Here is a 14,687-nt window from a genome sequence, read left to right on the forward strand (position 1 = left end):
GGATCCCCTGGACTGCTCAGACCACAACTGTAATTATATTGCTGTATCAATTGAGAACAAACCATTAGAACAATAAAATATGACAAATGAGTTGGAATTATAGCAGTGAGAGAAAGATCAAGGATCTTGAAGCCCAACAGAAGCTGGAAGAAACATGTCATGAATATGTTTTATTTCTCATTATGTCCTCTTATCCTGCCATGTTTTATCTTAAAAGTTTTATTTTAGCCTGTGTGGCAGGTCGGGTGTTGCTCTGCTCCACCCCCTCCCACTCAATCGGCATCACCTGTGCTTGATTGTTAATCAGCACCACCTGATAAGTACTGCGCTCCTGCAGGTCGCATCCTCTCTCTGGCATTTACCTGGAAAGGACCTGTGTCGGCTTGCTCCAGTTGTTTGGCATGCTCTGTTAGCTTGGTCTTGGCATGATTAGAGTGTGGTCGTTTACAAGGTAAGTGTAGGTGTGTCAACGTTGTGCAACGTGGTGGCACATTATGGTGTAACAACCACCGTGATTTTGTTCTCAGTGTTAGCCGTGTCAGTTGGGTTGCAGCTGGAGGAAGTGTGGTGTCCCCTCTCTGCTGTTTTGCAGACTGGGACTGGATCGTGAGCGTTAAAGCTCTCTTTATCGGTATGCCTGCTCTTTTTATTCATCTCTGTTGGCTATAGTAGCCCTGTGCTAACAGCTTTTGCCCTCTGCTCTGTCCTGCTGTAGCTGTGGAATCTACAGAAGTTTTCTCTCCTCCTGCGCTCCTAGGATCCACTGCACAGCTTATTGCTGACCATCACAGCCATCCAAGTCAAACCTCTGCGGCCTCCAGCCTTGGTGCAGCCGCTTCGTTTTCACTCCGTTTTCACTCTGACTTCCACGCTATTGTTCTAGTTCTGGTTGCGGCTCTCCACGCATCAGACGGAAGCCCCACCGCAATTGTTGTGTTTCTTTGTTTGTTGGTTTATTTCTTTTTGTTTGTTTTTGGCTAATTATTCATTTGCTTTCTGGTTCCTCCTTGGGCCAGCTGTTTAGAGCATTTTTCTTTGTTTATTTATTTTCTTTTTTTTGAGTCACATCTGGTTATGTTTAGTTTTTGGTTACATGTCTGATTTTGTTATTTAGCTATGGGTTACCACCCATAGCTGAGTTACCATTTAAGTATTTGTGTTTACCTTAAAACAATTTTGTATTCTTTATGTTGGTGTGCATGTGGGTGTGAATGTTGTGAGAGTGTTTTAGAATAGGCCATTTTAAATGTTTGTACAATCCAACCCTTGAGTGTCACTTCCCCTAATTTTGTTTCTTTTCCCCCTGGACAGGAGCTGGGTAGTGCGTGGCAGACTCCCTGGTGGTGGTCCCCATCTCACATCCCTTAAGTTGCTGTGGCACGTGGTGGTTTGGTTTGTAGTGTTGTGTGTTTTAAGTTTCTTTAATCTGTCCGCCTCCCTGAGTTTGGCCCTGCTCCCCTTTTTTGTTTATTTTCCCCTTAAACTACTGGTTTTAGCAGACACTCGGGTTGAAAAGAACATGTTCATTTTAAACTATTGTTAAATAAAAATAATTTATATATCTTTGGAAGTCCGTCTCATGTACTCTTTTAACTTAGTGTAACGAATCTGTGTGACCTCATAGTAGACCGAGTCGAGTTTATTTCCTGGGGTGCAATTCCCCAGGTGGCGTTGTTGGACAACTTCCCCCTCTGCACTACGCCTCGCCACACCTGCATGAAGTACGTGAAAATTAGAAATAAATGTGTTAGGTAAGTCCCTTTCAGACATGCAGTGTTAACCTAAGAAGATACACACACACACAGAGACACACTAATGCAGCATTAAACGATGAACCTTTAGATGTACATGTAGTGGCCAGTGAGCATTATTTGTGGTAAGAAACCATTCTAAGAACTTTTTTATACCTTATTTATTTTCTAAATGATCTGTGTAGTGGAGAAAGTAATACTCTGTTCTGGTCGGGTTCTTCAGCCTTTATCACTGGATTCACGCTGTGTCTGCCAGAGCATCACTTAAGGTTGTTTTCAGAGTATAGATGAATAAATGACTGGAGCTCATATGCTATTCGCTTCTTCCCTTCACATACAGGGTTTCCCACAGTATATGGATGGGCGTGTGTTTCTGTGTGGTTTGTTATTCTGGTGTTATTCAGTGGGGTGAGGGTCTGATCAGAGATCAATATGGGGCAAGTACCTCCATGTGGCTTCATTAAGTATGCTACCAAGGCGGCAATAAAGGCAAGGTTGACAAGCGCATTGAAGGATGCCATTCCGTAGTACCTTCAATTTTTCAATTTTAATTTTATTTATAGGCCTATAGCATCTATTACAACAGAAGTTGTCTCTAAGCACTTTCCAGAGACGCAGAACAGGACCCCAGAACAATTATCACATATACAATGACTGGTAGAAACTCCCCTAGTGGGAGAAAAACCTTAAGCCAAATAGTGGCGAGGATAAACTCCCCTTTAGGCGGGAAGAAACCTTGAGCAGGACCTGGATCATAAGGGGGGGGGGGGCCTCCTGCAGAAGGCCAACTGGGCAAAGAAGGAAAAGAGAAAACAGACAGAGAGAATGAAGAACAGAGAAAGGAGAGACAGACACAATGGCTAGCTAGTGCACTGCAGAGGTAACTATTAGCAGATGTAGACAGCAGACACTGAGTTGGTCAGAGGGGTGGGGGGGGGACTGCAGGTCAGGATGTCAGCAGGCATCTACCAGACATCCATACAGACAGGTGGCAGCAGCAGTGGGATGATCAGAGGGGGGACTGCAGGGCAGCATGCAGCTCCTGAAGCTCTGGCCTGCAAACACGTATAGAAGAAAAAAGGAGGGGGGCAGACCAGCACAACAAACTACAAGAACAATGGAAAACAATTATGGTGATGAGATACTTAAAATTAATAATTGAGGGTTTATCTGATGACAAGAAAGAGAAAAAGGGGAGAGAAGGAGGGGTGAGGGGAACTGCTCAGGGTATCATGTTTGTGTCCTCCTGTAGCGTATGTCTATAGCAGCATATCTACAATGAAGCTATCCTTAAGACAGACTATTTTAGTCTTGTCCATCCGCTGCAGCTATAAACTATAAAAAACTATAAACTATATACAGCTATGACTACTGGCCCCAACACACTAGAGTTCACATTAACTATTACAGTGTATATTTTCAAAAAATCTTATGACGTATACTGAAGATGCGTCATATCTTTACTTACTTTGGACTTTATTGCTCCATTTCACAGGTTTAACAAACACACACTTACTTTGTTTATTTCATATCACTGTGCAAGGGCATTTCCAACAGGAATGATTAAACCCTCAAAAAGTTCAGAAAGTTGCTCACCCACACTCGCCCCACACAACATACAGGTCCCATACACCTACACACATTCAAATTAATAAACGCCAACACACCCAAAGTGCCACCCATAAACAAGACTCCACCATGCCCATATATGGCAGCACAAAAAGGCACGTTATCAGAGAGAAAAGGGTAATATGGCTCCGACCTTTACTATAGGCTTTATTAGACAGAAATGTTTTAAGTTTGGTTTTAAAGGTGAAGGCGGTGTCAGCCTCCTTAACCCAAACTGGAAATTGGTTCCATAGTAATGGTAAACTTCAAGGAACTACAAGGAAACTACAAGGAAACCTGCACTCTGAGAGCAGAGAGATCTATTAGCAGTACTCGAGTTGTAAAAAAAAAATCAGGGGGGATGGTGGATTTTATCATATGGGGACAGATAATTTGTGCTGATTACAAATAATATAATATATTACAAATAATAGCACTGACCAAAACACCTGCAAAAATACTGCAGGAATGACATAGCAGCAGTTAAATGCAGCCTTCTGTAAGCTTTAAATATCCACTGGGCTTACATCAAATACATCAAAACACAAAAATAAAAAACAGTTTTCTGAACTTATCAATATGCTTCTGTCCTTAACAGGATAAGTAAAATGGATCACTGCAAAAACTCAAAATCTTAACAAGAATATTTGTCTTATTTCTAGTTAAAATGTCTCATTTTAGTAAAAAAATCTCATTACACTTAAAACAAGACTCATCACTGCAACAACAAACAACAATTTTCACCTGTTTCAAGTAGATTTTCACTTGAAATAAGTAGAAAAATCTGCCAGTGGAACAAGATTTTTTTTGCTTGTAATAAGAAGATAAATCTTGTCCCACTGGCAGATTTTCCTACTTATTTCAAGTGAAAATCTACTTGAAACAGGTGAAAATTGTCAAATAAGTTATTTTTCTGGTGTTATTTTTCTGGTGATGACTCTAAATGTTGAAATAGCAGTAAAACCACATTCATTGATGAAATGACATAAGGGATGGAAAGGGGGGATGATTTGGACCATTTTTATTTCAGCCATTCTCCCCTCATACCCCCTCAACTCGAGTACTGTCTATTAGGAACAGAAGGTACTATCAGATCATGCAAATATTGCGGAGCTAGGCCGCATGGGCTATTGTTTTATCAGAATTTAGAAGCAAGAAATTTGTTGACATCCATTCCTTGATGTCTCTAAGACATGCCTGAATTTTAGCTAACGGTTCTGTTTCTTCTGGCTACATAGACAAATAAAGCTGCGTATCATCAGCATAGCAATGAAAATGAATGCCGTGATTCTGGATTATACTTCCCAATGGCTGCATGTATATACTGAACAAGATTGGCCCTAGCACTGAACCCTGCGGGACACCATTGCAGACCCTCGTCTGTTCTGAAGAAACCTCATGAACATGAACAACTAGAATCTGTCAGATAGATATGATTTAAACCAACCTAGAGCTGTTCCTTTAATCCCAACCACATGCGCTAACATGTGCAGTAAAATGCTGATCTACAGTGTCAAAAGCAGCACGGAGCTCCAGTAGAACCAGTATGGACACTAATCCATTATATGAGGCCAAAAGAAGGTCATTCGCGACTCGAACCGGTGCTGTCCCTTCCATTACGGCTCAGGATTAGCATTAGGGTTAGGATTCAGGGCAGGTGCGCTCGTTCTGAGTGTTTTCCATATGATTAAGATTGAGATAAATATGGCAACAAGGACGCCATCTTTCTGGAGCACCTTGTCTCTTCCATTCAGGCTCAGGTGAGTGACTCCAGACCTGGAGCAGAAGCAGAGAGGAATTATACATCTGAGATTTCAAAACAATGCAGCTGGACTGCACGAGGCTTATGATGATATTAAAAACCATGCACCTAAAGTGCCTCTCGGGTTCCTTTTCATGATAAAGGACACAGGTTGGTCAGCAGAAATTCAAACCATACTGGACATCTAGGTTTTTTGCAACAAGCATTTTTAATACCTTTGAATAAATTGCACATCTTGCTTATGCAATTTTTCAATATAAATCATATTTAGATATTAATCACTTAGTATCAAGTGGCTGTTCCTACACTTCCACCTAATATTAGACCAACCTGTTGGCTTCCCCTGTCTGTCCTGATTCTTTCTCTCTCTTCCTCTCTTCTTTCTTTTCATCCTCACACCTGAATGACATGAACTTTGTGTTAAGGAGGTTTCAAAATACAGTAGTCAAACCACATGAAAAACATTAAATTAAAATTTTTAATTATATCCCTGTAGGATATCAGTTACTGATTAGACACTGCATCTTATCACACTCATCAGACTGAGATGCATCACAGCAGCACTGTATGTTATATCCCAGTGAAGACAATTAAACTCAAGTGTATCACTTCCAAGTTCTAAGATTTATCTGTTTTATGATTCATCATTTAGTTTAAACAAATGATAACTGTCTGAACCCCCCCCCACCCCCCCACCAACACACACACACACACACACACACACACACAGACACAACCACAAACAAGTTCCTTTATTTTTCTTGTCATGATCTGTTGTAAATACTGATCAACAAGACAACAGTAACCTGTCGTTTTACCAGTAGTAATCTAGCCGTGGGCTCTGCGTTGGTGTAACGCGGAACCATAAATAAGCCTTAAGTGCCAATTCAAACAGTCGAGGGGCCGCGCATTGGAGCTGCAGCCTCATACCAGTGTGTGTGTCGGGGACGAGAGGAGAGGAGGTGAAGGAGCAGAGGGGAGCCTAATCAGTGCTGCTGTTATTAATCATATAAATTACACATAAACGCTGTTAAATACAGAAAATGCACACTCCAAATAATTCCACCCCCGCCCCCCCGTCGCTTTGGCGCCCCTATGTGCATACCCGAATGTTGCGCCACTGCGCAGAACTGATCTAAAAGCAGAAAAGAAAGCAAAAGCAGATAAGTCCCATACAGAGTCATCCTGCAAGGAAACAGGGTAAATCCACTTCATCGGCTTCTCACCAGCCGTCCAGTAAAAGGAGCCTCAAGAGTTTCTGTAAGTTTATAAACTCTCTTCATGTTAAAGCCGATATGAATTAATATATAAATATAAATGTGATGCTTCAAACATTTCACTTCAAAACAAACTTCTGTGATATTTGCTGCATTTGGTGCAATATATATATATATATATATATATATATATATATATATATATATATATATATATATATATATATATATATATATATATACACATATATATATATATACATATATATATATATATATATATATGTATATGTATATATATATGTATATATGTGTATATATATATATATATATATATATATATATATATATATATATGAAAGAACAAGCTCCATGACAGAGGGAGCCTGAGGTTTACAGCAAGCTGAGGAGGAGCTGGGTAAGCTGGGAAAACGAAACCTAAAGTACCGGTAGTCAAAGTTATGTTTCAAAACATTTCCACTGCAGAGGATGTGACAGACTTAAACAGAGGAGAGGACGAGAGATTTAAAGCAGCAGAGCTGATAAACAGGAACTGTGCAGGAATGAAGGAGAAAGAAAGAAAAGACTGTAGCAACTAACTAAAATGAGTACACTATTATGTTGAAAGTAAATGAACAAACTGATGTTTGGGCGTCATCTTTGTCTTGTCGAGAAGGTGATGCTCACTCTAAACATTGAATGTGCCTTTTCTGCTATTAAAGTGTCACATGTTTCTTTTAACGATCTGCTCATATACAGTACGTGGCTTCTTTAGGTTGAATTGTAGAGGATTGGATTTTGTTTCTACAAACAATATTTTGGGTTTACAGATTCACATTTGACAATCAAACCTAAATCTGTCACACTTCCCCTGAGTTGTTTTTTTTACGGAAGACATTTCACAACGTTATCAGATGAAGACGGGATTATTGCAACAGACATGGAAGAGTGAGAAGACTTTAGGGACACTAAGGTTATAGGTGTAATTTTGGGTTTCTATTATCAGTGTTTTCTTTTTAATCACAAACATGAGGTCTTGCACTCAGAGCAGGGATATGAACACAGGTGATGGATGATATAAACTTAGTCTCAAAATCAAATGCACCCTTCTCAGACATGTAAATCCTCTCCACTTCTGCTCCAGGTCTGGAGTCACTCACCTGAGCCTGAATGGAAGAAACAAGACGCTCCAGAAGGAGGGCGCAAGTAGTCTACCCGCAAGTAGTCTCCCTTGTCATCATTGCCTTCATTGGCGTCTTGGTAGCATACTTAGAAACTTGGAAAACACCCAGAACGAGCATGCCTGCCCTGAAGCCACATGGAAGTTCTTGCCCAATCCTGATCTCTGATCAGACCATCACTCCACTGAATAACACCAAGCACTTACTGGTGTCGGCTTACATGGACCAGAGAAAGAAAGAGTTCGACATACGCATCATTGGCATATTTAAACGAGACTCCATCCAACCTCTTCACTGCCTTTTCTGCTGTGTTAGCAGTTTGAGTGAAACTACTCCAGCCACGGTTTTACCCCACTCGGACCACTTTGGTTTCCCCTTCGGTGCTACGGATGTCGTGTGTCGGATTCCTCCAAAGTGTGACGACGCAACACATGTCACTCTTGTGACTGAAGCCAAAGTGGAGGAGCGACTCGACCATATTTGGCTTCCAATAAGAAACAGAAAGGAAGAGAGAAGGTTCAACTTCACTGTCTGCATCTCCAGCCTGTTTGGAAACTACAGCAATGTCCTTCAGTATGCACAAACTCTGGAGATGTACAGGTCAGCAGCAGCAACACCTGAAAGGGTTCAAAATGGACAAAATCCACTTCTCTTTGATTATATTCTTTCTAAATGGCATTTCGATTGTAGTATTTTTGCAGTGCAAATGTGGAAAACACTTATTTTCTTTTTAATTAAGGGTTGTTAAAACGACGTTTTGTCCCAGGTTACTTGGTGTGGACAGGGTGGTGATCTACAACACCAGCTGCAGCGCGGACCTTGACCGCCTTTTGCAGAGTTACAGCAAAGAAGGTTTTGTGGAAATAGTTCCTTGGCCCATCGACAAGCACCTGAAGCCATCTCGTGGCTGGAAGTTCTCCGAACATGGAGGGGACCTGCATTACTTTGGCCAGCTCGTAAAGCTTAACGAATGCATCTACAGATCAATGGAGCGCTCACGCTATGTCCTGTTGAACGACATAGACGAGATCATAATGCCATACCAGCACAATAACTTGACATCTCTGATGAGAAACCTGGAAAAATCACATAAAAATGTGAGTTATACCTAAGCTGCACTTTTTTATGCATAAATATAATTCTCTCTCCAACTTTCCAATCATATCCCCATCCTGCAGGTTGGAGTGTTCCTCATTGAGAACCACATCTTTCCCACAGAGCACATTGAGCCAAGTCACAGGTTTCACCTTCGTCAGTGGGCTAGAGTTCCCACAGTTAATATTCTAAGGCACATCCACAGGGAAGAACCTGACAGAAATTTATACCAACGAAAGAAGATGATAGTTCAGCCAAGGTAGGGGGAAAAGCTCCTCACTCAGGTCTAACTTTAGGTGGCTTTCCTTTTTTTTCCTGAAAAAAAAATCTGGGGTTCAAAGTTTTTTTATTTTTTTTATTTTTATTTATTGGCTTTGTCTCGAACACAACAAAACCCATTCAAATTAAAAGCATCAGAATATTAAAAAAACAAAAAAAGCAAAACAATTTAACAGTCTCATTCAAAAATAAAACACACAGCAAAACAATGTGTTCGAGAGGGAACAGGAGGAAGCAGAACGCTTATTTAGTCCTGTCCCTTCCTCACAATATCATATATAAACTATAAAAATTAAATAAAATTAAAAGAAAAGAAAAAGAAGAAAAGAAAAGAAAGGAAAAAACCAAATAACAAAAAATAAATAAATACAACACAAAGTAAGCTCACTAACATGATCTTGGGGTGATAGACAACAAATAGGGTCTAGCTCAACCAGTCATTTGAACTCTGCATATGACACAAAAAAAAAACGTTTAGAATTTGAATTGAACGTTTCCTCTTATGTACTGTGCTCTATAAGTGTTCAAGACCAGCAACTGCATATGAGAGTCAGTATACCAGTTACACCGGTAGTCCAGTTTTATGGAGTATGAATTTGGTTTTACTGCAACAGAAGGTGACTGATGAAAAGAAGCGGTTAGTTGGCTGTCAAGTTAATCATTTGTTCGCCTGTTAGTCGGCTTCCTTTATCCATCTTCCAGCCACACTTCCACACACAAAGCCATGCAGCTCCGTAGTCGTGGGGAAGGAAAGGGTGGCTCCTTTAAAACCAATGACCATTCCCAGACTGTAGCAGCACATATGGACAAATTGTGGAGAAAAGAGCTGGAAATACTACTTGAGTCTGTGTTTTGGATTGACAGCACTTCAGTGCTAAAATACATAAAAAACAAAACTTCCAGATTCAGAGTGTTTGTGGCCAAGAGGGTTTCAGAGGTCCTTAAAGCATCTTATGCAGCTCTGTAGAGATATGCGATACCTTGTCCAACCCAGCAGACCTTGATTCCTGGAGACTTGGGGTGAAATAATTCCTTAAGGATGAACAGTGGATGTGTGGCTTACAGTTTTACTGCTTTAAGAGGACCAATGGCCAACAAACCTATATAACTCTGAGGAACCATCAGAGCAAAAGTGATCCTGAGGTCCAAGTGAGCATTTCAACTAATGCTGTTTCAGTCAAAGAAGAAGTTGACTCACTTTCTAAATTGACTGAACGTACCTCATCCTGGAACCGCCTGAAAGGGGTGATGGGTCGGGCCTTAAGATTCAAACATAGATTCTTAAAGGAGCTTGAGGCAGGATTTATGAAAAAAATTTGTATACGTTTTAAGTTTTCAAGTAATAATGTCAGATGAAACGTTCCAAACCAAAAAGAATGAGCCCTCTAGTGTATCTCTCCATTGCCTTGAACAGGCTGTGTGCTGCAAAATGTGCTGCAATTCCGGGCCGGAATTTCCTGCGCTGTCCTGCGGATGTGACGTCAAATGACGCTGCATGAGCGTTCTCCCCGTTCTCCCGTGCCGGTGTTGTGCCAAAAAGTGATTGCCTGCCAGAATGTGATTTCTTCTGATTTCTGGCCGCGGGAGCGCGCACAGCAGCCCGTTGAACGATGGCGCTAAAACGTCAGATTTTCAGATTATGAAGCTCAAGAATGAGATCAAGTCATATTTATGCAGAAACAACTTTTCATTAACTGCATTTGGCCTTCAATCAATTTTTGGCAGGTGAAAATGCCTATTTTGTGTTGTAATGGTCCTTTAAAAGAGTTAAAAGCAATCATGTGAGCTCTAGTGTTTATATTATGAAGTTCAAGAATGAGATCAAATCATATTTAGGTAGAAACAACCTTTCATTTATTGTATTTGGCCTTCAATCAATAATTTTTGGCAGGTAAAAAGACCCATTTTCAGGGGAGAAATCAGATTCTGGCAGGCAATCACTTTTTGGCACGACACCGGCTTCGCTGTTGGCTGCAGTACCCCCGACGGCCGTCATGGCGAAGGGTGGCGCTAGAGAGTCTCATTTCTTAAAAGGAGCCTAATTCTCCTTTAAGTCTCTGAAAGAAGGTGAAGGAGGTCAAGGCACTGCTGTCACACTCAAGAGATGAGAGAGAGCAGAAGGATATTTTAAGGAAAGAGTAGCACATTGTTCACACGTTCCATGATTTTGTCCCTGTGGAGAAAGTAAGAGAGTCAGAGCTGGAAATAATTGGACTCTGCCCAAGGAAAAGATTCCCAGAGGAGTTTCCTAGCCTCGTAAGGAATAAGAATGTGTCGTATACAAGTCAGGTATACAAACTAAATCCAGTGCTTGATGGTGGCATTCCAGAGCCTCGGCACAACAGCCTGGGAAGAACAGTCTCCTCAGGTCCTGAAACGGCTCCTGATCTCTTAATATGATGTTTTGTTAACTAATTAAAAAAACTATAAATGGTAACTTACTTTTTAAATTTTTTTCTGTTCAAATAAAAAATTACTAAATTACTATGAGGTCCACTCAAACTCATGCCAAACTTTTTTTTTTTTAAGTATAACATTTGTAGGGGTGTAACAATATATTGTGCCACAAAATTTCGTGATACAAAAACGTCACAATACGTGTGGTGGAGGTGACAAAGTGTATCGCGATATTGGAATATTAATATTAAACTATTGTGTTGACTAGTAACGCGCATCTGAAAAAAGAAAAAAGTCAAATCATACATGAGAGAAACTATTCAGTGTGTGGCAAAAATATTTGTACTTGTATGAAACTGAAGATGCATAATGCAAACCTGACATTTACTTTTAGTTCAGTTTGTGGAAAATGGTTGGCCTGGCTTTCTCTTTAAAACTTAAACAGTTATAAAGCATTACAAACTGTAACAATAGGGCAAATGCACAGCATTGTTTTGTATTTTGTGTCTTTCAAATAAAAGACAATTTTTTCCAGTCATATGTTCCTCATGCAAGGTTATTAAAAAAATACTGCTATAATATCGTATCGTTATCGTGACCTCAATATCGTGTATCATACCGTATCGTGAGATAGTGTATCGTTACACCCCTAAACATTTGGAAAACGCCTGGACCTGGGCTGTTATTCAAATTTTCATTGCACTGAAGCACAAAAGACAAGCTAGACTGTGAAATTCCCCAAACTTCAAACTCTTAACTTTTTCTGACCACCGTTCTGTTTCTGCATCACAGGTCGGTGGTACAGACTTCAGTGCATGAGGTGCTTGAGAAATTTGGAGAACAGCACCATGTTCCTTCAGAAGTCTGTCGGCTCATTCACATCCGCGAGGGCTCGCACAAATCACTGCGGCAGCTTCATGAGGACAGACGACTTTGGGATTTCCAGGAAAAACTCATCCCCAATGTAGACATGGTGCTGAAGAGAGCAGGGCTGCTGGCACCAGACGGGTACAGCAGATGGACGGATCGGACCAACAAAAGAGCATGCTGGGAAGCAAAAGCTGAGAGGGAGTGTGCACCTTCTGACCCCCTGCTAACATGAGCTCAAAGGTCAGTTTATCGTTGACGTTATCTCGGTAATTTGAAGACAACAAAACATTCAGAGATTTAATGAAGATAGAAGAAGACAGACATGGAGAATGGTTAAGAATATGAAATAAAGACCTGGCCAAAAGTAACTCTGGGATTCCTTACATCAGAACCAACAGGGTTGGACAGTTAAAATATTTTCTATTACAAGAATTTTCCAGTTTGAAGTATTCATTTTCTTTGCATTATCACTTGAAAACCTTCACAACAATCTGGTCGGTGTGGAGGTTTTTTATCAGACAGGAATAAAACTTCAGACAGCTTATAGCTGACATTTTTTCCTTTGCCAGGTTCCCAGGAACAAATTTATTTAATTACTGCTTCAGTCAAACCTTTTCTTTTCTGCCTTCTATACCCCGAGGCTTGATTTTAAGCAGACAACCCCTTCAATTTCCAGTTTGTCTGAACTCATGAGTTTAAATTATAATGACTAATTTACTTAATAGCAGATTATTGCTTGTATTAAAATCTGACATTAATTCTTTAACATTCAGCAATATCCATACTTTACTCTTAGACATGTGGGCTTTTTTGATACATAAATGAAATTATATTGTTGTATAAATTGAGAAAAAACCATTAGAGCAATAAAATATGACAAATGAGATGGAAGTATAGCAGCGAGAGAAAGAGCCAGGATCTTGAAGCCCAACAGAAGCTGGAAGAACCAAGTCATAAATATGTTTTATTTCTCATTATGTCCTCTTATGCAGCATCCTGCCATGTTTTGTCTTAGCCTGCATGAAGTACTGTGTTCTGGTTCAGCCTTTATCACTGGATTCACGCTGCTGTGTCAGTCAGAGCATCACTTAAGGTTATTTTCAGAGGATGAATAAATGACTGAAGCTCATATGCTATTCACTTCCTCACTTCACATCATCACATACAGGGTTTCCCACAGTATGTGTTTGGTCGTGTGTTCACACGTACACTTGAGCTGCACTGAAGTTTCAGTACTGCATATCCACTAGCCGTTATTTGTCTGAGATGCTTACTTTTTAAGGTTTGAAGTTGAAATACAACCATCCCATATTAACTCCCCCGTAAGAATAACACGTAAACTGAATGAACAGATCCTAGACGTAAAAACCCATATAAAAACAGACAGACTACTTGTATTTTTATAAATTAGTAAGTTTGGGGCCTTTTCAATATAAATAAATACAGAAAAGGTTCAAGGTTTACTTTATTAATCTCCCACGGGAGAAATTGGTCTCGGAGTATAAAGGCCAAAGCTGGCATTTCAGAAAACTGTCACATCAGCAGCTCACACAATATTTTTTGTAACTGTTCATGATTTTGCTTCATAGTTAAATCATAAAGATACATTTTTCTCATCCACATTGTCCCGCTGCACAAATCCAGCCACTATGAGGAATATTAATCGGGGCGCTCATAGATCCGGCCCTGGAAAACTGGGTGAGCGTGTCAGGGAGGACATCTCTTATAAAACCTCTCCCAAATCAATGTACAACCGCTGAAGGAAATAGTTAAAAAAAAAAAAAAGTAGGTTATTTGATCCAATTCAACAAGTTAATAGAATGAATGACTAGACTTTCAAGTTATTTTGCACAAGGCAGCGCTGCTTTTCTCCGATAAAAGATTTACAGTAACTGCTGCTGAGTTCAAGCTTGCAAACGCCACACAAAGAAAGTGGTATTTTTTTGCCAAACAAATGAAGCTTAACGGCCACACTGCAGGAAATAAGAGCCTTTCAGTGCCATTATTGTTCCTGACCAGAGCCCCGGCGAGTCAAACGGCAATATTTCTGAAGATAAAAAGCCGCATTCAGAGAAATGCTCCCGCGCAGTCAGGAAACATCTGTTCGTTTGAGATATTTATGCTTGGCAAAGGTCAGGCTAGAGAAACTGGTGACGAAATGGAGTTTACATGTTCTCCTTGTGCTTGCATGGGTTTTTTTCCAGGTACTGTGGCCCTGTGACGGACCGGCGAGCTCTGCTCAGACTACTAGTGTGATGAAATGCCAGCTTACAGCCAGCCTTGAACAGGATGAAGGTGATACAGAAGATGGATGGCTGGATAACCTCAGTCATTCCTCCTACTGAAGGATGACATGTGCTTCTAATATTTTTGTGCATACAGAGAAAGCCTACAGGCGACGCAATCATCCTGCTTTGCTTTTGATCATACATCTTCCAGTGTGACTGCACATAAGGTAAAAATGGAGTCAAAATAAAGTTTAAGTCTGGAGGAGTGGAAGTTGAATGTCTCCTAAAAAGGTTCGATC

The 14,687-nt window shown here is 40.4% G+C and overlaps 1 protein-coding gene across 1 annotated transcript; it reads left to right on the plus strand.

Moving 5' to 3' along the window:
* Nucleotides 1-7,637: 7,637 nt before the first annotated feature.
* On the plus strand, nucleotides 7,638-14,610 carry LOC133462127 (uncharacterized). The gene is made up of 5 exons (XM_061743270.1): nucleotides 7,638-8,119; nucleotides 8,286-8,616; nucleotides 8,698-8,873; nucleotides 12,083-12,400; nucleotides 14,365-14,610. The coding sequence occupies exons 1-4, from the start codon at nucleotides 7,638-7,640 to the stop codon at nucleotides 12,390-12,392; spliced, it is 1,299 nt and encodes a 432-aa protein (XP_061599254.1). The 3' UTR covers nucleotides 12,393-12,400; nucleotides 14,365-14,610.
* Nucleotides 14,611-14,687: the final 77 nt, after the last annotated feature.

This window comes from Cololabis saira, chromosome 16 (genome assembly GCF_033807715.1).
Source record: "Cololabis saira isolate AMF1-May2022 chromosome 16, fColSai1.1, whole genome shotgun sequence".
Lineage (NCBI taxonomy): Eukaryota > Metazoa > Chordata > Actinopteri > Beloniformes > Belonidae > Cololabis > Cololabis saira.

What these genes read in the sequence shown, in the direction of transcription:
- LOC133462127 (XM_061743270.1), top strand. Translation starts at nt 7,638, where the DNA reads ATGCCTGCCCTGAAGCCACATGGAAGTTCTTGCCCAATCCTGATCTCT. An exon ending in CAAACTCTGGAGATGTACAG is followed by an intron (nt 8,120 to 8,285) that starts GTCAGCAGCAGC and finishes GTTTTGTCCCAG; the next exon opens with GTTACTTGGTGTGGACAGGG. An exon ending in TGGAAAAATCACATAAAAAT is followed by an intron (nt 8,617 to 8,697) that starts GTGAGTTATACC and finishes CCCATCCTGCAG; the next exon opens with GTTGGAGTGTTCCTCATTGA.